The following is a 22503-nucleotide window of genomic DNA, read 5'->3' as shown; positions in this document are numbered from 1 at the left end:
CAAAACTGGATTTGTGCCGAGATGCAGAAGGTTTATTTTTCCCATGGCCACCTATGGGGAGGGGAGCAAGTGGGGCAATTTGCCCTGGGCCCCGCAGGGGCCCCCACGAGAATATAGTATTGTAATTTTTTTTTACGGAAGAGGCCCCTGAAATCGCTTTGCCCCCGACCCCGTGAATCCTCTGAGAGGGCCTGCCATGCGTAACCCTCTCTGTGTGCACAGGATCACAATGTCCTTCTCAAGGAGATGGTGATAGGCCATCACTTCACCGTTCCCAAGTGGCTCTGGACTCACAGGCCTGTGTGCTCTTGGCTCCCCCATGGTTTCCAGGAAGAACTCCTGGTGTGCCAGCCCTTCCCGTGATCACCACCTCTTTGCCAGGGTCGAGCTGCAGACTCCTCCGCCCCTGGGACTGCTCCTGCAATCCCCCGGGGAACCCTGCTACTGCAAAATCCTTCTCTCTCCCAGGGTCGAGCGGCAAGCTCCTCCGCCCCTGAGACTGCTCGCTGCAGTCCTCCGGGGGACCCTGTTACTCCAACAGTCCTTCTCGCTGGTCACACACTCCCAGAGGTTAACTGCCCCCTGAAACCGTCCCTCTCTGAGCCTTCAGCATGCCTGGTCCTCATTATCCCCCCTTTGTTTTACTGCTCCCCAGTCACTTACTGCAAGCAGCGCCATTCACGGGGTGCAGTACGTCCCGCCGCTGCCACCAATTGTCACCGAGTCCCCAGGCGATGCTCTGGAACTGCTCCCCACCAAGCCAGGCAGGACTTTGGGGAGCCTCCTTTCCCTTGGAGCAGACTTGTTCATGGCAAGAAGCTCACACGGCTTCACCTCCTGGGTCTCTCCTTGGAGCATCAGCATCCTCTGCCCCTCCGTGCGCTTCCCACAGCGAGTCCACCCCAGCGGGGTCCTGGGGGGGCCACAGGGTCCTGCCCCCCCACTTCGCAGTCAGACGTGACTCTCAGCCAGCCGGTAACACAGAGGTTTATTCGATGACAGGAACAGGGTCTAACACAGAGCTTGTAGATACAGCGAACCGGACCCCTCGGCCGGGTCCATTCTGGGGGACAGTGAGCCAGACCCCCACGTCTGCACTTCACTCCTCGTCCCCAGCCAGCTTCAGACTGACAACCCCCCCAGCCCCTCCTCCTCTGCTCAGCCCCTTTCCTGGGCCAGGAGGCCACCTGATCTCTTTGTCTCCAACACCTTCAGCTGGCACCTTTGCAGGGGGGGGGCCAGGCCATCAGTTGCCAGGAGACAGAGCGCCAGGCATTTAGGTGCACTGGCCCTTTGCTCTGCAGCAATCACATGCCCTTATCCCACCACCTAGATACTTAAGAACTGTATAGGGGACACTGAGGCACACACAGTATTCAGAGAAAACATTAAGAACATTCCCAGTTTGTCACAGGGGGCTATGGGTTACCCGTGCTGACCCCGTCTCTCCCCCAGCCCATGGGTGGCTTTGGGGGTCTGGTGGGTGGCCGTGGGGGGCTGTGGGTGACCCGTGCTGACCCCATCTCTCCCCCAGCTCGCAGGTGGCTGTGGGGGGCTGGTGGGTGTCTGCGGGTGACTGTGGGGGGCTGATGGGTGGCCATGAGGGGCTATGGGTGACCTGTGCTGACCCCGTCTCTCCCCCAGCCCGCGGGTGGCACTCTGCATCCTTTGTGCCTGGGGCAGTTTCCTGCTGGTCGCCTTCTCCACCACCGTGGGCACGAGCATCGTGGGTAAGCGCCGTGGGGGGCTGGGTACCGGTGGCACAGGACATTGTGGGCAAGAACTGAGCCTTAGGGCAAGGGACAAGGGATTGTGGGTAAGCGCTGTGCTGGGGGGGAGGCCGGACAGGTGCATTGTGGGTAAGCGCTGTGCTGGGGGGGAGGCCAGACAGGTGCATTGTGGGTAAGCGCACTGCTGGGGGGGAGGCCGGACAGGTGCATTGTGGGTAAGCGCTGTGCTGTGGGGGACGACGGACAGCTGCATTGTGGGTAAGCGCTGTGGGGGGTTCAGACGGGTGCACTGTGGGTAAGCGCTGTGCTGGGGGGGAGGCCAGACAGGTGCGTTGTGGGTAAGCGCTGTGCTGGGGGGGAGGCCGGACAGGTGCATTGTGGGTAAGCGCTGTGCTGGGGGGGAGGCCGGACAGGTGCATTGTGGGTAAGCGCTGTGCTGGGGGGGAGGCCGGACAGGTGCGTTGTGGGTAAGCGCTGTGCTGGGGGGGAGGCCGGACAGGTGCATTGTGGGTAAGCGCTGTGCTGGGGGGGAGGACAGACAGGTGCATTGTGGGTAAGCGCTGTGCTGCAGGGGAGGCCAGACAGGTGCATTGTGGGTAAGCGCTGTGCTGGGGGGGAGGCCGGACAGGTGCATTGTGGGTAAGCGCTGTGCTGGGGGGGAGGCCAGACAGGTGCATTGTGGGTAAGCGCTGTGCTGCAGGGGAGGCCAGACAGGTGCATTGTGGGTAAGCGCTCTGCTGGGGGGGAGGCCAGACAGGTGCATTGTGGGTAAGCACACTGCTGGGGGGGGAGGCCAGACAGGTGCATTGTGGGTAAGCACTGTGCTGCAGGGGAGGCCAGACAGGTGCATTGTGGGTAAGCGCTGTGCTGGGGGGGGAGGCCAGACAGGTGCATTGTGGGTAAGCGCTCTGCTGGGGGGGGAGGCCAGACAGGTGCATTGTGGGTAAGCACACTGCTGGGGGGGAGGCCAGACAGGTGCATTGTGGGTAAGCGCTGTGCTGGGGGGAAGGCCAGACAGGTGCATTGTGGGTAAGCGCTCTGCTGGGGGGGGAGGCCAGACAGGTGCATTGTGGGTAAGCACACTGCTGGGGGGGAGGCCAGACAGGTGCATTGTGGGTAAGCGCTGTGCTGGGGGGGGAGGCCAGACAGGTGCATTGTGGGTAAGCGCTGTGCTGGGGGGGAGGCCAGACAGGTGCATTGTGGGTAAGCACACTGCTGGGGGGGAGGCCAGACAGGTGCATTGTGGGTAAGTGCTGTGGGGGGTTCAGACAGGTGCATTGTGGGTAAGCGCTGTGCTGGGGGGAGGCCAGACAGGTGCATTGTGGGTAAGCGCTGTGGGGGGTTCAGACAGGTGCATTGTGGGTAAGCGCTGTGCTGGGGGGAGGCCAGACAGGTGCATTGTGGGTAAGCGCTGTGGGGGGTTCAGACAGGTGCATTGTGGGTAAGCGCTGTGCTGGGGGGGAGGCCAGACAGGTGCATTGTGGGTAAGTGCTCTGTGTCCCCCCAGGGGTAGTCCTGGCCAGCGTCTCGTCGGGGCTGGGCGAGATCAGCTTCCTGGCGCTCACGGCTTTCTACTCCAGGTACCGGGAGCCGGGGGGTCAGGGGGGCTGCGAGGGGCTGGGATCTCACCCCACGTTTCTCCCCCCAGCGAGGTGGTGGTGTGCTGGGTGTCGGGCACGGGGGAGCCGGGGGGCCACGTGGAGCCGAGGGGGAGGGGCAGGGATCTCACCCTGCGTTTCTCCCCACAGCGAGATGGTGTCGTGCTGGGCGTCGGGCTCGGGGGGAGCTGGGGGGGTGTGGGGAGCCAGGAGGGAGCTGGGGGTGCATGGGGGGCCAGGGGAGAGGGGCTGGGATCTTACCCTGCGTTTCTCCCCCCAGCAAGATGGTGTCGTGCTGGGCATTGGACTCGGGGGGAGCCGTGGGGGTGCAGGGAGCCAGGAGGGAGCCGGGGGTGCATGGGGGGCCAGGGGGGAGGGGCTGGGATCTTACCCCGCGTTTCTCCACCCAGCGAGATGGTGTCGTGCTGGGCGTCGGGCTCAGGGGGATGTGGGAGGGTGCGGGGAGCCAGGAGGGAGCCGAGGGTGCATGGGGGGCAGGGGGGAGGGGCTGGGATCTTACCCCGCGGTTCTCCCCCCGGCGAGATGGTGTCGTGCTGGGCTTCGGGCTCGGGGGGAGCCGGGGGGTTGTGGGGAGCCAGGAGGGAGCCGGGGGTGCATGGGGGGCCAGGGGGGAGGGGCTGGGATCTTACCCCGCGTTTCTCCACCCAGCGAGATGGTGTCGTGCTGGGCGTCGGGCTCAGGGGGATGTGGGAGGGTGCGGGGAGCCAGGAGGGAGCCGAGGGTGCATGGGGGGCAGGGGGGAGGGGCTGGGATCTTACCCCGCGGTTCTCCCCCCGGCGAGATGGTGTCGTGCTGGGCTTCGGGCTCGGGGGGAGCCGGGGGGTTGTGGGGAGCCAGGAGGGAGCCGGGGGTGCATGGGGGGCCAGGGGGGAGGGGCTGGGATCTTACCCCGCATTTCTCCCCCCAGCGAGAGGCATCGGGCACGGGGGGAGCCGGGGGGGGCAGAGGGGGCTGCAAGGGACTGGGATCTCACCCCACGTTCTCCCCCCAGCGAGGTGGTGTCATGCTGGGCCTCGGGCACAGGGGTAGCCGGGGGGGGCAGAGGGGGCTGCGAGGGGCTGGGATCTCACCCCACGTTCTCCCCCCAGCGAGGTGGTGTCGTGCTGGGCCTTGGGCATGGGGGTAGCCGGGGGGGCAGAGGGGGCTGCGAGGGGCTGGGATCTCACCCCACGTTCTCCCCCCAGCGAGGTGGTGTCGTGGTGGTCCTTGGGCACGAGGGGAGCCGGGGGGGCAGAGGGGGCTGCGAGGGGCTGGGATCTCACCCCACGTTCTCCCCCCAGCGAGGTGGTGTCGTGCTGGGCCTCGGGCACGGGGGTAGCCGGGGGGGCAGAGGGGGCTGCGAGGGGCTGGGATCTCACCCCACGTTCTCCCCCCAGCGAGGTGGTGTCGTGCTGGTCGTCGGGCACGGGGGGCGCCGGTCTGCTGGGGGCGCTGTCGTACCTGGGGCTGACCCAGGCGGGCCTCAGCCCCCGTCACACGCTGCTGCTCATGCTCACCCTGCCCCTGGCCATGCTGTTCAGGTGAGGGGCCGTGGGGGGGCAGCGAGGGGGGAGGGGCCGTGGGAGGCTTTTCGGGAGCCCCCCCGGTATCCTACCTTCCTTTGTGTGCCCCCAGCTATTACTTGCTGCTGGTGCCCCCCCCTGCGGTGCCGCAGTGGCGCTGGGGTGACTCCGCTGTCCTGCACGACGCCCTGCCCACCGCCCGCCAGCCCCTCATTGCGGGGGCCCCGGCAAAGCAGGGTAAGGGAGAGGGGTCAATATGTGGGTGGGGGCTGGGAGGGAGGAGGACAAGGAGCTGGGGGGGATTGTGTTGGGGGCACAGGGGGCTTGGAGTGGGGGTTGGACTGTGGGGGAGCTGGGGGAAACAGTGGGGGGTGTTGGGGTAGTGGCGGGGGCAGTGGGCCCAGCTGATGTCTGTCCCCCCCAGGTGGCGGGGGCGCAGAGCTGACGCTGCAGGCCAAGGGGCGGATTGTGAAGGTAGGAGGGGGGCGGGGGCAGTCCTGGAACCCAGGCGTCCTGATGCTTGGTCTCTCTCCACTGGCCCAGTGGCGGGGGGGGGAATGTGGAACTGGGAGAACCGGACTAAAGGAAGCAGTGGCTGCTTTATTCCGAGTGGGGAATGGGACCCAGGCGTCCGGGCGGGGCCCCTCACCACTCTCCCAGACACCGGGGCGGGGAATGGGATCCAGACGTCCGGGCGGGGCCCACCGCAGATCTCTCAGGCACCGGGGTGAGGAATGGGACCCAGGCATCCGGGCGGGGCCCCCTACCACTCTCCCAGACACCAGGGCGGGGAATGTGACCCAGGTGTCTGGGCGGGGCCCCCTGCCGCTCTCCTAGGGACCGGGACGGGGAATGGGACCCAGACGTCCAGGCAGGGTCCCCCCGCAGCTCTGCCAGACACCGGGGCGGGGAATGGGACCCAAGCATCCGAGCAGGGCCCCCACAGCTCTCCCAGCCACCAGGGCAGGGAATGGGACCCAGGCATCTGGGCGGGGCCCCCTCAGCTGTCCCAGCCACCAGGGCAGGGAATGGGACCCAAGCGTCCGGGTTGGGCCCCCGCAGCTCTCCCAGACACCGGGGCAGGGAATGGGGGACCCCCCCTCCCTGCCCCGCCTCTCACGTCCTCTCCCTGCAGGGTCTCCTGAAATACCTGCTGCCCCTGGCGCTCGTCTACTTTGCAGAGTATTTCATCAACCAGGGCCTGGTGAGTGCGGGGGGGTCCCTGCGCCGCTCCCCATCCCACCGAGCAGTGCGACCATTCGGCCTCTGGCTCCATTCAGTCGCCTGTGGGTGTCATGTCCTCCCCCCGCCCCGCAACGCTCTGCCTCTGGTGCTGGAGAAGTCTCTGCCCTGGGGGGTCTGCGCTGGGGCAGGGTCCCGGGGCTGGGGGTCTCTGAGGTTCTGGGGGGTCCCTGCGCCCCTCCCCGGCCTGCCGAGCCATGCGACCCCCAGCACCGAGCCCCTGGCTCTGTTCAGTCGCCCGTGGGTGTCACGTTGTCCCCCTCCGACGCTCTGCCCCGAGTGCTGGAGAGGTTTATGCCCTGGGGGGTCTGCGCTGGGGGAGAGTCCCGGGGCCGGGGCTCTCTGAGGTTCTGGGGGGTCCCTGCGCCCCTCCCCGGCCCGCTGAGCTGTGTGACCTCCAGCACTTGGCCCCTGGCTCCGTTCAATTGCCCGTGGGGAGACGTGCGCCCCCAAGGGGAGCCCTGCCCCCCCTGTGACAGTGCTGGCCATGGGAGCCAGCTGAGGTGACTCAGTCAGGGTGAACTGCAAACAGACCGGGGCAGCCAAACCCCAAACGCTGGTGGATCTTCCAATACCAACCAGCCCCTGTGTTACCTCCCTGGTTCCTCCGAATGCAAACCCCGCAGCTCCCTTCCAGTGCCCAGCCTCAGGCCTCCGGCAGATCAGATGATGAGTCCTGAAAATCTTCTCTCACCATATAAAGAAAAGGTTCTTCCAACCCCAAAGGGTCAGCCACACACCCAGGTCCAATGATAACTTCGATCTGACCCAAAGTGCCCGCTACAGCCAGTGCTTATTAACTAAGCTAAAATTTATTAGAAAAGAAAAGAGAGAGAGAGTAGGTTCAAAGCTCAGCCTACAGACAGACGTGAATTCCGTTCTTGAGGTTCGGACACAGCAGAGATGAGCTTGTAGTTGCCTAAAGTCCTTTCAGAAACAGCCCAGAGGTTCCAGTCCAATGTCCGTATTCGGGGTGGCTCCAGTCAGTGGCTGGGGATCTCAATCCTTGTGGCTTAAGGTTTCCCCCTCTTGAAACCCAAAGCAGATCGGAGATGAAGCAGGATCGTGTCCAGGGTTTTAGACATTTCCAGCAGCCTTTGGGCCTGAGAAAACAATCGGCTGAACTCTCCTTCTCCCAACCAGCCTGGCAATTAGCCCAGGGGAATTTATCCACTGAACAGTTCAGGTGCAGGTCACCACAAGCTGCAAAGGGCCACGCAGACAATAACACTATTTCACTCCAGTGTCTTTTTAAATGGTCCTGTTCCTGTTTTGCTCTTTGACTTAACGCTCTGGCGATAGACAAGCCTTGTTTGCTGCCATCCCAGGCCCTGAGCAACCCTCTCCCCTTCTCCCGCTACCAGTGCGGCTGCATTTCCCAGCTGGGTTCATTGACAGACCTTCCTGAGCAGCCTTATGGTTCACCCCTGGGGCAGGTCAGGCTGGGGGGTAATTAACTCTTCCTGGCCCTGCCACCTTCCAAGGTGTTATTATCTCACACTCATAACATCACAGGGGTTTATGGGAGGGCTGTGGAGGTCCCAGCCCCCCACGCTGTGCCCGCTGCAGGGAACTGGGGGGGCCCTGGTTTGAGCCGTGGCTCTGCCCCCAGGTCTACGGGAAAGGGGTCTGTGATGCAGTAGGGTCTGTCTGTGTGGGGAGGGGAGAGCCGGGGGTGTCTTTAGGGGAGGGACAGGATCTAAGCCTGTAAGCTGAGCCAGGTAGGGGGGAGGGGGTCAGCACCTGGGCCCGGGAAGCTGGACAATGGAATCCGCCGGCTGGAGGAGGGGCAGTTCAGTTTCGGTTTGGGGCTGGGTGATGGGAATTCAGGGGATCCTGTGCTGGGATCCAAGCGCCCTGAACCCCGAGAAGGACTCGATTGGGGGGTCCTGGTTGGGCCTCCAGGCTCTGCTGTAACCTGCAATCCTGTTGTCCAATAAACCTTCTGTTTTACTGGCTGGCTGAGAGTCACTGGGGGGTCCCAGGAAGAGGGGTGCAGGGCCGGACTCACCAACACTCCATGACAGGGTCTCTATGCAGGGCCCCTGACAGACGCTTGCCCTGCTGCAGGGTACCTGGGGGCCCTGGTCTGAGCGGTGGCTCTGCCCCCAGGACTGAGGGGAAAGGGGTTGTCACAGAGTCACCGGGCGATGCTCTGGAACTGCTCCCCACCAAGCCAGGCAGGACTCTGGGGAGCCTCCTCTCCCTCGGAGCAGACTGTCTGCAGGGCAAGAAGCTCCCACAGCTTCACCTCCTGGGTCTCTCCTTGGAGCATTCAGCATCCTCTGCCCCTCCGTGCGCTTCCCACAGCGAGCCTGCCCCAGCGGGGTCCTGGGGGGGCCACAGGGTCCTGCACCCCCACTTTGCAGTCAGACGTGACTCTCAGCCAGCCAGTAACACAGAGGGTTATTCGATGACAGGAACAGAGTCTAAAACAGAGATTCTAGGTACAGCAAACCGGACCCCTCGGCCCGGTCCATTCTGGGGGGCAGGGAGCCAGACCCCCACGTCTGCACTTCACTCCTCGTCCCCAGCCAGCTCCAGACTGAACCCCCCCAGCCCCTCCTCTCTGCTCAGCCCCTTTCCCGGGCCAGGAGGCCATCTGATCTCTTTGTTCCCCCACACCTTTAGCAGGGGGAAGGGCCCCGGCAGTTACTTGCCAGGAGACAGTGTCGGCCATTTATGCACACTGGAGACTTAAGAAATGCATTGGGGAAACTGAGTCGCTCACACAGTGTTCAGAGGAAACATTAAGAACAGTCCCAGTTCGTCACAGGGTGTAGGGCGAGGTGCCTGGGTGGGCGAGGGGGGCTGGGAGGGGGGAAGGGGCCAGTGCAGAGGGGAGGGTTGCTGGTGTGTGTTGGGTGGGTCGTATCTATATCACTAACCCACTTTCCCCTGTTTCCCCCCAGTTTGAGCTGCTGTACTTCCGGGACTCGGCTCTGACACACGCTCAGCAATATCGCTGGTGAGACCCCCCAGGGACCCCCCCGATCCTGCCGCAAGTCCCCCAGGGGCCTGGACACCCCTGCCCACGGGTTCCTGGGGGCTGGGGTTGAGTCCCATGGGGTGAGGAGGATCAGGGTCACCAGGATCCCTGGGAGAGACTCATGGGCCCCCCAGTACTGACCCCCGCCCCCCTCCGGTGCAGGTACCAGATGCTCTACCAGGCCGGGGTGTTTGTATCCCGGTCGTCCCTGCACTGCGTCCGGATCCGTCACATCTGGGTCCTCGCCCTGCTGCAGGTTTGTCTGTCCCCCAGCCCCCTCTGCCCTGCCCCCAGCCCCTGCTCCCAGCCCCCCTCTTCCCCTGTGCCTGTCCCCAGCCCCCCCGCCCTGCCCCCAGTGCCCCCTCCCAGCACCCCTCTGCCCTCCACCAGCCGCCAGCTCCCCTCTGCCCTGCCCCCAGCCCCCCTCTGCCCTGCCCCCAGCCCCCCTGCCAGCCCCCTCTGCCTGCTGCCAGCTCTTCCCTGGGCTCCCCCCTTTCCCCTTTCCTGCAGCCTCCCACCTCCGCCCCCGGAGTGTAACCCAGGACTCCTCCGTCCTGCACCGCATGGGGTCCGCACAACGCTTGCCCATTGATAGAGTCGCTTCCCCCTCGATGGGAGAGTTTTCCAGAGCCGTCACTCAAACCACGCTGGGAACAGAAACGGAAACCAAGTTTATTAACTGCAGAAGGCAGATTGTCAGTGATGCTCAGGGGCAGCAAACAGATCAAAGCAGATTCCCTGACAAGTAGACGAAACCGCAGACTAAGCCGAACCCACCGGACAGCCGGGATCTGAACTAGCAGGTTCTCACCCTGGCTGCTGATACCCACCCGGTCTCCACACCCAGGCTGGAAATCCCTTTAGCTCGGCTCCAGCAGTGCCCCCGTTCAGTCTTTGTTCCTCTTGTGTTTCCAGGAGTTCTCGTGTGGGGAGTGAGGCTGAGACACGATGGCCCCCCCACCTCCAGCTTCTCCATATGGCGGGAGCTCCTTGGTCCAAGCTAAGCCCCCAGCCGGTGTGTGGAAAGAGACAGGGACCAAAGTGGAGTTCAGTGTCCTGTGGTCTGTCCCACGTCCTGCTGAGTCCCAGCAGCCATTGCTCCAAGAATCACAGGGCTGGAAGGGGCCTCGCCAGGCGTCTAGTCCCGTCCCCTGCGCCCGGGGCAGGACACAGGGTTTTCTAGCCCATCCCCAGCAGGGGTTTGTCCACCCAACCGGCTCTTAAACATCGCCAGTGACCGAGATCCCGGCACCTCCCTGGGCAAGTTACCCCAGCGCTTAACCACCCTGACCAGTCGGACATTTTTCCTAACGTCCAGCCTAAGCCGCCCTGGCTGCAATTTCAGCCCATTGCTCCTTGTCCTGTCCTCGGGGGCTAAGAACAATTCTTCTCCCTCCTCGTAACAAGCTTGGACATACATGAAAACTGTTCTCATGTCCCCCTGGGTCTCCTCTTCTCCACTGCACAAACCCAGTGCTGTCAATCTCCCCTCACACCTCACGTTTTCTAGCCCTTTCAGCATTTGCGTTGCTCTTCCCTGGACTCTCTCCAGTTTGTCCACATCCTTCCTGCAATGTGGCACCCAGAACTGGACACAACCCTCCAGCTGAGGCCGGAGCAGAGCGGAAGAATTACTTCTTGTGTCCTGCTCACAGCACTCCTGCTGATACAGCCCAGAATGATGTTCACTTTTGTTGTGGCAGCGTCACACTGGTGATTCATATTTAGCTTGTGATCCACTCTGACCCCCAGACCCCTTTCCGCAGTTCTCCTTCCTAGGGGGTCATTGCCCGTTGTGTGTGTGCAACTGACTGTTCCTTCCTAAGGGCAGCACTTTGCATTTGTCCTGATTGAGTTTCATCCTGTTTACTTCAGGCCATTTCACCAGTTTGGCCAGACCACTTTGAATTTTCATCCTATCCTCTGCAGACTGCCAGCCCGTCCCCGCTTGGCTGAGACGTTCCCAGGGAGGTGAAACTCTTCCAGGGTCCATCGTCTGCTGACGGGCCATTGGTGCTGGCTGTGGGGCACACTCCCGTGAGCCCCCGGGAAATAGAGAGTCAACATTCATCACTCCCGATACACAACCGATCCATCCCCCCCACGGGGAGAATGATGGGCAGCAAAGCTTTCCAGGGCCGCCTCCCATGTACAGGATGCATTATAACTGTCCTCATCACATCATAGTGAGGAGTGGGGGGTAGTGTTACGCTTCCCCCCCCCCCCGCAACCTCCCGTCCCCAGTCACTCGCTGCTTCCCTCCCGCAACCTCCCCCCCGTCCCCAGTCACTCGCTGCTTCCCTCCCGCAACCTCCCCCCCGTCCCCGGTCACTCGCTGCTTCCCTCCCGCAACCTCCCCCCCGTCCCCGGTCACTCGCTGCTTCCCCCCCCGCAACCTTCCCCCCCGTCCCCGGTCACTCGCTGCTTCCCCCTCGCAACCTCCCCCCGTCCCCAGTCACTCGCTGCTTCCCCCCCCCCGCAACCTCCCCCCGTCCCCAGTCACTCGCTGCTTCCCCCTCGCAACCTCCCCCTGTCCCCAGTCACTCACTGCTTCCCCCCGCAACCTCCCCCCCGTCCCCAGTCACTCACTGCTTCCCCCCCGCAACCTCCCCCCCGTCCCCAGTCACTCGCTGCTTCCCCCCCCGCAACCTTCCCCCCCGTCCCCGGTCACTCACTGCTTCCCCCCCCCCCGCAACCTCCCCCCGTCCCCAGTCACTCACTGCTTCCCCCCCCGGCAACCTCCCCCCCGTCCCCGGTCACTCACTGCTTCCCCCCCCCCCGCAACCTCCCCCCGTCCCCGGTCACTCACTGCTTCCCCCCCCCGCAACCTCCCCCCGTCCCCAGTCACTCGCTGCTTCCCCCCCCCGCAACCTTCCCCCCCGTCCCCGGTCACTCACTGCTTCCCCCCCCCGCAACCTCCCCCCCCGTCCCCGGTCACTCGCTGCTTCCCCCCCCCCGCAACCTCCCCCCGTCCCCGGTCACTCGCTGCTTCCCCCCCCGCAACCTCCCCCCCGTCCCCGGTCACTCACTGCTTCCCCCCCCCCCGCAACCTCCCCCCCGTCCCCGGTCACTCGCTGCTTCCCCCCCGCAACCTCCCCCCCGTCCCCGGTCACTCGCTGCTTCCCCCCCGCAACCTTCCCCCCCGTCCCCGGTCACTCGCTGCTTCCCCCCCGTCCCCGGTCACTCGCTGCTTCCCCCCCGCAGCCTCCTTCCATCCCCGGTCACTCGCTGCTTCCCCCCCCTGCAACCTCCCCCCCGTCTCCGGTCACTTGCTGCTTCCCCCTCGCAACCTCCCCCCATCCCCGGTCACTCGCTGCTTCCTCCCCCCGCAACCTCCCCCCCGTCCCCGGTCACTCGCTGCTTCCCCCCCCCCGCAGCCTCCCCCCCCCGTCCCCAGTCACTCGCTGCCTCCCCCCCCGCAACCTCCCCCCCGTCCCCGGTCACTCACTGCTTCCCCCCCCCCGCAACCTCCCCCCGTCCCCGGTCACTCGCTGCTTCCCCCCCCGCAACCTCCCCCCCGTCCCCGGTCACTCGCTGCTTCCCCCCCCCGCAACCTTCCCCCCCGTCCCCGGTCACTCGCTGCTTCCCCCCCCAACCTCCCCCCTGTCCCCAGTCACTCGCTGCTTGTGTGGGACCGGGCGTGTCACCCGATCCCCTTTCCCTGGGGCCGGGCGTGTCACCTCGATCCCCTTTCCCTGGGGCCGAGCCTGTCACCCCGATCTCCTTTTCCTGGGGCCGAGCGTGTCACCCCGATCCCCTATCCCTGGGGCCGGGCGTGTCACCCCGATCCCCTTTCCCTGGTGCCGGGCGTGTCACCCCGACCCCCTTTCCCTGGGGCCGGGCGTGTCACCCCGACCCCCTATCCCTGTGGCCGGGCCTGTCACCCCGATCCCCTTTCCCTGGGGCCGAGCCTGTCACCCCGACGCCCTTTCCCTGGGGCCGGGCCTGTCACCCCGACGCCCTTTCCCTGGGGCCGGGCCTGTCACTCCGACGCCCTTTCCCTGGGGCCGGGCCTGTCACCCCGATCACTAACTCCCTTCCCTGCCCCTTGCAGTGCCTGAACATGCTGTTCCTCTTGGCCGCCGTGTACTTCATGTTCCTGCCCAGCATCTACCTGGTCTTTGCCCTCGTCCTGTACGAGGGGCTGCTGGGGGGTGCCGGCTACGTCAACACCTTCCACAACATCAGACTGGAGGTGAGCGCAAGGGGCTGGGTGGAAAGGAAGTAACAGAGCACCTGGGAGGGACACTGGGGGAAGGGAAGTAACAGAGCACCTGGGAGGGACACTGGGGGGAAGGGAAGTAACAGAGCACCTGGGAGGGACACTGGGGGGAAGGGAAGTAACAGAGCACCTGGGAGGGACACTGGGGGAAGGGAAGTAACAGAGCACCTGGGGGGGACACTGGGGGGAAGGGAAGTAACAGCACCCGGGGGGGACACTGGGGGAAGGGAAGTAACAGAGCACCCGGGGGGGACACTGGGGGGAAGGGAAGTAACAGAGCACCCGGGGGGGACACTGGGGGAAGGGAAGTAACAGAGCACCCGGGGGGGACACTGGGGGAAGGGAAGTAACAGAGCACCCGGGGGGGACACTGGGGGAAGGGAAGTAACAGCACCCGGGGGGGACACTGGGAAGGAAGGGAAGTAACAGAGCACCCGGGGGGGACACTGGGGGGAAGGGAAGTAACAGCACCCGGGGAGGACACTAGGGGGAAGGGAAGTAACAGCACCGGGGGGGGGGACACTGGGGGGAAGGGAAGTAACAGAGCACCCGGGGGGGACACTGGGGGGCAGGGAAGTAACAGAGCACCCGGGGGGGACACTGGGGGGAAGGGAAGTAACAGAGCACCCGGGGGGGACACTGGGGGGAAGGGAAGTAACAGAGCACCCGAGGGGGACACTGGGGGGAAGGGAAGTAACAGAGCACCCGAGGGGGACACTGGGGGGAAGGGAAGTAACAGAGCACCCGAGGGGGACACTGGGGGGCAGGGAAGTGACAGCACCTGGGGGGGACACTGGGAGGGAAGGGAAGTAACAGAGCACCTGGGGGGACACTGGGGGGAAGGGAAGTAACAGAGCACCCGGGGGGGACACTGGGGGCAGGGAAGTAACAGAGCACCCGAGGGGGACACTGGGGGGAAGGGAAGTAACAGAGCACCCGGGGGGGACACTGGGGGCAGGGAAGTAACAGAGCACCCGGGGGGGACACTGGGGGGCAGGGAAGTAACAGAGCGCCCGGGGGGGGGACACAGGGAGGGAAGGGAAGTAACAGAGCACCCGGGGGGGACACTGGGGGGCAGGGAAGTAACAGCACCTGGGGGGGGACACTGGGGGAAGGGAAGTAACAGAGCGCCCGGGGGGGACACAGGGAGGGAAGGGAAGTAACAGAGCACCCGGGGGGGACACTGGGGGGCAGGGAAGTAACAGAGCGCCCGGGGGGGACACTGGGAGGGAAGGGAAGTAACAGCACCCGGGGGGGACACTGGGGGAAGGGAAGTAACAGAGCACCTGGGGGGACACTGGGGGGAAGGGAAGTAACAGAGCGCCCGGGGGGGACACTGGGGGGCAGGGAAGTAACAGCACCTGGGTGGGACACTGGGGGGAAGGGAAGTAACAGAGCACCGGGGGGGGGGACACAGGGAGGGAAGGGAAGTAACAGAGCACCGGGGGGGACACTGGGGGGCAGGGAAGTAACAGAGCACCCGGGGAAGGCACTAGGGGGAAGGGAAGTAACAGAGCACCGGGGGGGGGGGGGGACACAGGGAGGGAAGGGAAGTAACAGAGCACCTGGGGGGACACTGGGGGAAAGGGAAGTAACAGAGCACCTGGGGGGACACTGGGGGGAAGGGAAGTAACAGAGCACCTGGGGGGACACTGGGGGGAAGGGAAGTAACAGAGCACCGGGGGAGACACTGGAGGGAAGGGAAGTAACAGAGCACCCGGGGGGGACACTGGGGGAAGGGAAGTAACAGAGCACCGGGGGAGACACTGGAGGGAAGGGAAGTAACAGAGCACCCGGGGGGGACACTGGGGGAAGGGAAGTAACAGAGCACCGGGGGGGGGACACAGGGAGGGAAGGGAAGTAACAGCACCCGGGGGGGACACTGGGGGGAAGGGAAGTAACAGAGCACCGGGGGAGACACTGGAGGGAAGGGAAGTAACAGAGCACCCGGGGGGGACACTGGGGGAAGGGAAGTAACAGAGCACCGGGGGGGACACTGGGAGGGAAGGGAAGTAACAGCACCCGGGGGGGACACTGGGGGAAGGGAAGTAACAGAGCACCCGGGGGGGACACTGGGGGGCAGGGAAGTAACAGCACCTGGGTGGGACACTGGAGGGAAGGGAAGTAACAGCACTCGGGGGGGACACTGGGGGGAAGGGAAGTAACAGAGCACCGGGGGGGGACACTGGGGGGAAGGGAAGTAACAGCACTCGGGGGGGACACTGGGGGGCAGGGAAGTAACAGAGCACCTGGGGGGACACTGGGGGGAAGGGAAGTAACAGCACTCGGGGGGGACACTGAGGGGAAGGGAAGTAACAGAGCACCCGGGGGGGACACTGGGGGGCAGGGAAGTAACAGAGCACCTGGGGGGACACTGGGGGGAAGGGAAGTAACAGCACTCGGGGGGGACACTGGGGGGAAGGGAAGTAACAGAGCACCCGGGGGGGACACTGGGGGGAAGGGAAGTAACAGAGCACCGGGGGGGGGACACAGGGAGGGAAGGGAAGTAACAGAGCACCGGGGGGGACACTGGGGGGAAGGGAAGTAACAGAGCACCTGGGGGGACACTGGGGGGAAGGGAAGTAACAGCACTCGGGGGGGACACTGGGGGGAAGGGAAGTAACAGAGCACCTGGGGGGACACTAGGGGGAAGGGAAGTAACAGAGCACCCGGGGGGGACACTGGGGGGAAGGGAAGTAACAGAGCACCCGGGGGGGACACTGGGGGGAAGGGAAGTAACAGCACTCGGGGGGGACACTGGGGGGAAGGGAAGTAACAGCACCCGGGGAAGACACTAGGGGGAAGGGAAGTAACAGAGCACCGGGGGGGGGACACAGGGAGGGAAGGGAAGTAACAGAGCACCGGGGGGGACACTGGGGGGAAGGGAAGTAACAGAGCACCTGGGGGGACACTAGGGGGAAGGGAAGTAACAGCACCTGGGGGGGGGACACTGGGGGGAAGGGAAGTAACAGCACCCGGGGAAGACACTAGGGGGAAGGGAAGTAACAGAGCACCGGGGGGGACACTGGGGGGCAGGGAAGTAACAGAGCACCCGGGGAAGACACTAGGGGGAAGGGAAGTAACAGAGCACCGGGGGGGGGGGGACACAGGGAGGGAAGGGAAGTAACAGAGCACCGGGGGGGACACTGGGGGGCAGGGAAGTAACAGCACCTGGGTGGGACACTGGAGGGAAGGGAAGTAACAGCACCCGGGGCAGACACTGGGGGGGAAGAGAGTAACAGAGCACCGGGGGGGACACTGGGGGGCAGGGAAGTAACAGCACCTGGGTGGGACACTGGAGGGAAGGGAAGTAACAGAGCACCCGGGGCAGACACTGGGGGGGAAGAGAGTAACAGAGCACCCGGGGAAGACACTAGGGGGAAGGGAAGTAACAGAGCACCCGGGGGGGACACTGGGGGGCAGGGAAGTAACAGCACCCGGGGGGGACACTGGGGGGCAGGGAAGTAACAGAGCACCCGGGGGGGACACTGGGGGAAGGGAAGTAACAGAGCACCGGGGGGGGGGACACAGGGAGGGAAGGGAAGTAACAGCACCCGGGGGGGACACTGGGGGGAAGGGAAGTAACAGCACTCGGGGGAGACACTGGGGGGAAGGGAAGTAACAGAGCACCCGGGGGGGGACAATGGAGGGAAGGGAAGTAACAGAGCACCTGGGTGGGACACTGGAGGGAAGGGAAGTAACAGCACCCGGGGGGGACACTGGGGGGAAGGGAAGTAACAGAGCACCGGGGGGGACACTGGGGGGCAGGGAAGTGACAGCACCTGGGGGGGACACTGGGAGGGAAGGGAAGTAACAGAGCACCCGGGGCGGACACTGGGGGAAGGGAAGTAACAGCACCCGGGGCGGACACTGGGGGGGAAGAGAGTAACAGAGGACCCGGGGGGGGACACTGGGGGGGAAGAGAGTAACAGAGCACCCGGGGGGGGGACACCAGTCCAGAAAGGTATTGGAGGGACACCAGAGGGCAGGGGGGACCAGGCCGGGAGGGCACTGGGGGTTGCCAGGACATGGGGCACCCCGGGGGCAGCAGTTTAATGGGGCACCAGGTGAGAGCCCAATGCAAGCTGGGAGGGGGGTATTAACATAACACGGGAGCACCAAGACAATGTGGGCTGGGGTGGGGGCCAGGGTAGGGTTTGTGAGGGGCAGGGGGGTAGGATACTGCATAGCACCATGGGGGTGGGGCTGCGTGCTAGGGAAAGGAGGGTAGAGGGGAGGGGATTGTGGGGAGGGGGGAAGGAGGGTAGAGGGGAGGGGTTGTGGGGAGGGGGAAGGAGGAGAGAGGGGAGGGGGTGTGGAGTGGGGAGGGGGAAGGAGGGGAGAGGGGAGGGTGTGGAGGGAGGAGGGGGAAGGAGGGGAGAGGGGAGGGGTTGTGGGGAGCGGGAAGGAGGGGAGAGGGGAGGGGGAAGGAGGGGGAAGGAGGGGAGGGGGGTGTGGAGGGAGGAGGGGGAAGGAGGGGAGAGGGGAGGGGGAAGGAGGGAGAAAGGGGAAGGAGGGTTGAGGGGAGGGGTTGTGGGGAGGGGGAAGGAGGGTAGAGGGGAGGGGTTGTGGGGAGGGGGGTGTGGAGGGAGGAGAGGGAAGGAGGGGAGAGGGGAGGGGGGTGTGGAGGGGGAAGGAGGGGAGAGGGGAGGGGGTGTGGAGGGAGGAGGGGGAAGGAGGGGAGAGGGGAGGGGGTGTGGAGGGAGGAGGGGGAAGGAGGGTAGAGGGGAGGGGTTGTGGGGAGGGGGTGGGGAGGGTAGAGGGGAGGGGGAAGGAGGGTAGAGGGGAGGGGGAAGGAGGGAGGAGGGGGAAGGAGGGTCGAGGGGAGGGGTTGTGGGGAGGGGGGTGTGGAGGGAGGAGAGGGAAGGAGGGGAGAGGGAGGGGGGTGTGGAGGGGAGGAGGGGGAAGGAGGGGAGAGGGGAGGGGGGTGTGGAGGGAGGAGGGGGAAGGAGGGGAGAGGGGAGGGGGAAGAAGGGAGGAGGGGGAAGGAGGGTCGAGGGGAGGGGTTGTGGGGAGAGGGAAGGAGGGTAGAGGGGAGGGGTTGTGGGGAGGGGGTGTGGAGGGTAGAGGGGAGGGGGGTGTGGAGGGGGAAGGAGGGTAGAGGGGAGGGGGAAGGAGGGAGGAGGGGGAAGGAGGGTAGAGGGGAGGGGTTATGGGGAGGGGGGTGTGGAGGGAGGAGGGTAGAGGGGAGGGGGTGTGGGGAGGGGGCAGGAGGGTAGATGGGAGGGGGAGGGGAAGGGGGCGTACAGGAGAGGAAATGGGGGCAAGGGGGCAGGGCTGTGCTGCCATTAACCCTGTCCCCCCCCCCCCGCAGAGCCCGCCGGAGGAGCAGGAGTTCGCCATGGGCGTGGGGTGTGTGGCCGACACCCTGGGCATCTCGCTGGCTGGAGCCGCCGCGTTCCCCGCCCACGACTACTTCTGCCGCCTGCCCTGAGCTGGCCTGGGCTCCGGCCCCCCCCGCGGGGCTCTGTGTGTGCCCCAGCCGGCCCGCTGCTGCTGGCCCTCCAGCCTGTCTGTGCCTCGGGGGCTGGTATGGAGCTGGGGGGGGGTCCAGCCCCAAGAGGAGCAGGACTGGGGGCATGGGGGGTGGATGGGAGGGAGCAGGATAGGAAGGGCAGTGTTGGGCTGGTGAATGGGGGGGCTGGAGTGTGGGGATGTGGTGGGCTTGGGGTGTATAGGGCTGGAGTGTGGGTATTTCGGGCCTGGGGTGTGGGTATATGGAGTATTGGGGCTGGGTTGTGGGTATGTGGGCGGCTGGGGTGTGGGTATGTGGAGGGCTAGGGCTGTATAGGGCTGGGGTGTGGGTATGTGGAGTATCGGGGTTGGGGTGTGGGTATGTGGGGACCTAGGGGTGTATAGGGCTGGGGTGTGGGTATCTGGGGGGCTGGGGTGTGGGTACGTGGGGGGCTGGGAGTGCGGCGCTGGGGTCTGTGTGGTCCATCGGTGTATGTGGGGGGAGCTGCCCCCTATCAATAAAGGGCCTGTTCCCATGGTGAGCAGGCTCTGGGCCTTACCACTGTGTCTGTGTCACTTACTGTCTCGGGGGGGTCCCCCAGGCCCCCCAGCGGGAGGTTGTGGGGCTGGGGGCAGAGTCATCCCACACTGGGGCCCCCCGTGCCCCATTGCAGTCTGCTCTGCCTGTTGCTGCAGCCCCTGGTCACTGCCATTGCTGGGGTGGAGGTGGGGGGTGACCCCCAGGCCATATTTCCCATCATGCCTGGGGGGCATGCAGAGGGGGTTTGGGACTGGGACCTACGCAGGGATCTGTCCACACCAGAGCTAACCCGCAGCAGGGCCAGGCCCGAGGGGTTCACGGGCAGGAGCTGCCCCAATTCACTCTGGGGGACAATGGGCTCTGAACGTGGGGGTCGAGCGCCATCCGTCTGTCCCTGCCTGCACCCCTGCCTGGCTCTGTCCCCACTACCCGGGCGTGGGGTTGGGAGGAGTGAAGCCAGATACCGGCGTGGGGGCAAGGAGATTAACCCCCCCAGGAAAAAGCCACAGCCCAGCCCCTCACTTCTAATTCTGCCCCCTCCCCCACCACTGCCGCTCCCGCTCCCCCCACGGCCTTCCCATCCTGCCCTGCTCCCTGGGACTCCATTTCCCATCATGCACTGTGTGACAACGTGGGAATGTTTGGTAATAGGGTTATGAGGCCCATTTGTGCCTCAGTTTCCCCAAGCCGTGCCTTGTGGGACACCTCCGACCCCCAGGGAAGGCTGCTCGGGGCAGTGGAGGCCAGCAGGGGTGTCTCTGGCTGCCTGGGCCACAGCAAAGGGGGCGATACCCAAGTGGGGGAGCAGCAGCGCTAAGGGCGGCTCTGGCTGGGGGAGTCTGTCCCCATGGGGAGGGCTGCCAGCCTGGCACTGGGCAGGGCCCGGGCTGGGCAGGAGCCTGCAGCCCAGGGCTGGATGTGGGTAGGCCATGGAGCTGGCCGTGGGGGAAAGTGAGAGCCCTGGGGGTCCGGCCCATGGAGAGACACGGCGCTGGGGGGCGCCCAGCACGGAGCCTGTGGGTCTGGGACACCCATAGACTCATAGACTCATAGGTCAGAAGGGACCAATCTGATCATCTAGTCTGACCTCCTGCACAAGGCAGGCCACAGAACCCCACCCATCCAATTTTGTACAACCCCTATCCCAGGACCGAGTTATTGAAATCCTCAAAAATGGTTTGAAGACCTCAAGCTGCAGAGACATCACCAGCAAGCGACCCGTGCCCCCACGCTGCAGGGGAAGGCGAAAAACCTCCAGGGCACCTGCCAATCCGCCCTGGAGGAAAATTCCTTCCCGACCCCAAATATGGCGATCAGCTAAACCCTGAGCATGTGGGCAAGAGTCACCAGCCAGCACCCAAGAAGGAATTCTCTGCAGCAACTCAGTACCCATCGCATGCAACATCTCCCCGCAGACCATTGAGCAGACCTGTTTGGTGGTAATTCAAGATCAATTGCCCAAATTAACGATCCTATCATAACATCCCCTCCATATACTTATCAAGCTTTGTCTTAAAGCCAGGAAAGTCTTTTGCCCCTACTACTTCCCTCGGAAGGCTATTCCAGAACTTCACTCCCCTAATGGTCAGAAACCTTCGTCTAATTTCAAGTCTAAACTTCCTAATATCCAGTTTATACCCATTCGTCCTCGTGGCTACATTAGTACTAAACTTAAATAATTCCTCTCCCTCCCTAACGTTAACCCCCTTGATATATTTATATAGGGCGAGCATATCCCCCCTCAGCCTTCTTTTGGCCAGGCTAAACAAGCCAAGCTCTTTGAGTCTCCTTTCATAAGGCAGTTTTTCCATTCCTCGGATCATCCTCGTAGCCCGTCTCTGAACCTGTTCCAGTTTGAATTCATCTTTCTTGAACATGGGACACCAGAACTGCACACAGTATTCCAGATGGGGTCTCACCAACGCCGTATACAACGGTACTAACACCTCCTTATCCTTGCAGGAAATACCCCGCCTGATGCATCCCAAAATCGCATTTGCTTTTTTAACAGCCGTATCACATTGGCGACTCATAGTCATCCTGCTATCAACCAATACCCCAAGGTCCTTCTCCTCCTCCGTCGCTTCCAACTCATGCGCCCCCAACGTATATCCAAAATTCTTATTATTAATTCCTAAATGCATGACCTTGCACTTTTCACTGTTGTATTTCATCCTATTTCTATTACTCCAGTTTACAAGGTGGTTCAGATCTTCCTGAATAGTATCCCTGTCCTTCTCCGTGTTAGCAATACCCCCCAGCTTCGTGTCATCCGCAAACTTTATTAGCACATTCCCGCTCTTTGTGCCAAGGTCAGTAATAAAAAGGTTAAATAAGATCGGTCCCAAAACCGATCCTTGAGGGACTCCACTGGTGACCTCCTTCCAGCCCGACAGTTCACCTTTCAATACGACCCTCTGGAGTCTCCCCTTTAACCAGTTCCTTATCCACCTTACAACTTTCATATTCACTCCCAGCTTTTCCAATTTAACTAACAGCTCCGTGTGCGGAACCGTGTCGAACGCCTTACTGAAATCTAGGTAAATTATATCTACCGCATTTCCTTTATCTAAGTAATCCGTCACCTTCTCAAAGAAGGAGATCAGATTGGTTTGGCACGATCTACCTTTAGTAAATCCGTGTTGCAATTCGTCCCAATTACCATTGACCTCTATGTCCTTAACTACTTTCTCCCTTAAAATTTTTTCCAAGACCTTACATACTACAGACGTCAAGCTAACAGGCCTATAATTACCCGGATCACTCTTATTCCCTTTCTTAAAAATAGGAACTACATTAGCAATCCTCCAGTCATACGGCACAACCCCCGAGTTTATCGATTGCTTAAAAATTCTCGCTAACGGGCTCGCAATTTCACGCGCCAGTTCCTTTAATATCCTTGGGTGGAGATTGTCCGGGCCCTCCGACTTTGACCCATCGAGCTGTTCAAGTACGGCCTCTACCTCAGTTGCAGTAATATCCACTTCCATATCCACATTCCCGTTTATCATCCCTCCATCATCGCAAGGTTCCTCACTAGTCTTATTAAAAACCGAGGCAAAGTACTTGTTTAGATGTTGGGCCATGCCTAGGTTAGCCTTAACCTCCATTCCATCCTCAGTGTATAGCGGCCCCACTTCTTCTTTCTTTGTTTTCTTCTTATTTATGTGGCTGTAGAACCTTTTACTATTGGTTTTGATTCCC

The 22503-nt window shown here is 63.4% G+C and overlaps 1 protein-coding gene and 1 long non-coding RNA gene across 11 annotated transcripts in view; both read left to right on the top strand.

Annotated features, from left to right (window-relative positions):
- Nucleotides 1–19317, top strand: part of CLN3 (CLN3 lysosomal/endosomal transmembrane protein, battenin) — a 34510-nt gene extending 15193 nt beyond the window's left edge. For 2 of the 8 annotated variants that reach the window (XM_050952368.1, XM_050952370.1), the window contains 11 exons: nucleotides 1645–1730; nucleotides 3238–3310; nucleotides 4726–4869; nucleotides 4964–5088; nucleotides 5276–5325; nucleotides 5987–6055; nucleotides 9006–9061; nucleotides 9245–9338; nucleotides 13137–13277; nucleotides 18619–18952; nucleotides 19028–19317. In XM_050952368.1, the coding sequence (XP_050808325.1) occupies nucleotides 1645–1730; nucleotides 3238–3310; nucleotides 4726–4869; nucleotides 4964–5088; nucleotides 5276–5325; nucleotides 5987–6055; nucleotides 9006–9061; nucleotides 9245–9338; nucleotides 13137–13277; nucleotides 18619–18738 (958 nt within the window). In that variant the 3' untranslated portion in view covers nucleotides 18739–18952; nucleotides 19028–19317. The other 6 variants (XM_050952369.1, XM_050952371.1, XM_050952372.1 and 3 more) reach the window with 6 other exon arrangements.
- Nucleotides 2065–3194, top strand: LOC127050874 (uncharacterized). 3 transcript variants are annotated; one of them, XR_007774339.1, is made up of 3 exons: nucleotides 2065–2186; nucleotides 2316–2401; nucleotides 3161–3194. It is a non-coding gene; the product is annotated as an uncharacterized LOC127050874 (long non-coding RNA). The 3 variants fall into 3 exon arrangements; XR_007774337.1 differs by lacking the exon at nucleotides 3161–3194 and adding an exon at nucleotides 2880–2913; XR_007774336.1 differs by lacking the exon at nucleotides 3161–3194 and adding an exon at nucleotides 2230–2272 and having other exon boundaries at nucleotides 2316–2421.
- Nucleotides 19318–22503: the final 3186 nt, after the last annotated feature.

The sequence above is a fragment of the Gopherus flavomarginatus genome, chromosome 5 (assembly GCF_025201925.1).
Source record: "Gopherus flavomarginatus isolate rGopFla2 chromosome 5, rGopFla2.mat.asm, whole genome shotgun sequence".
Classification (NCBI taxonomy): domain Eukaryota; kingdom Metazoa; phylum Chordata; order Testudines; family Testudinidae; genus Gopherus; species Gopherus flavomarginatus.
Note: the sequence above shows the minus strand (reverse complement) of the source record. Positions and strands in the feature narration are given on the sequence as shown.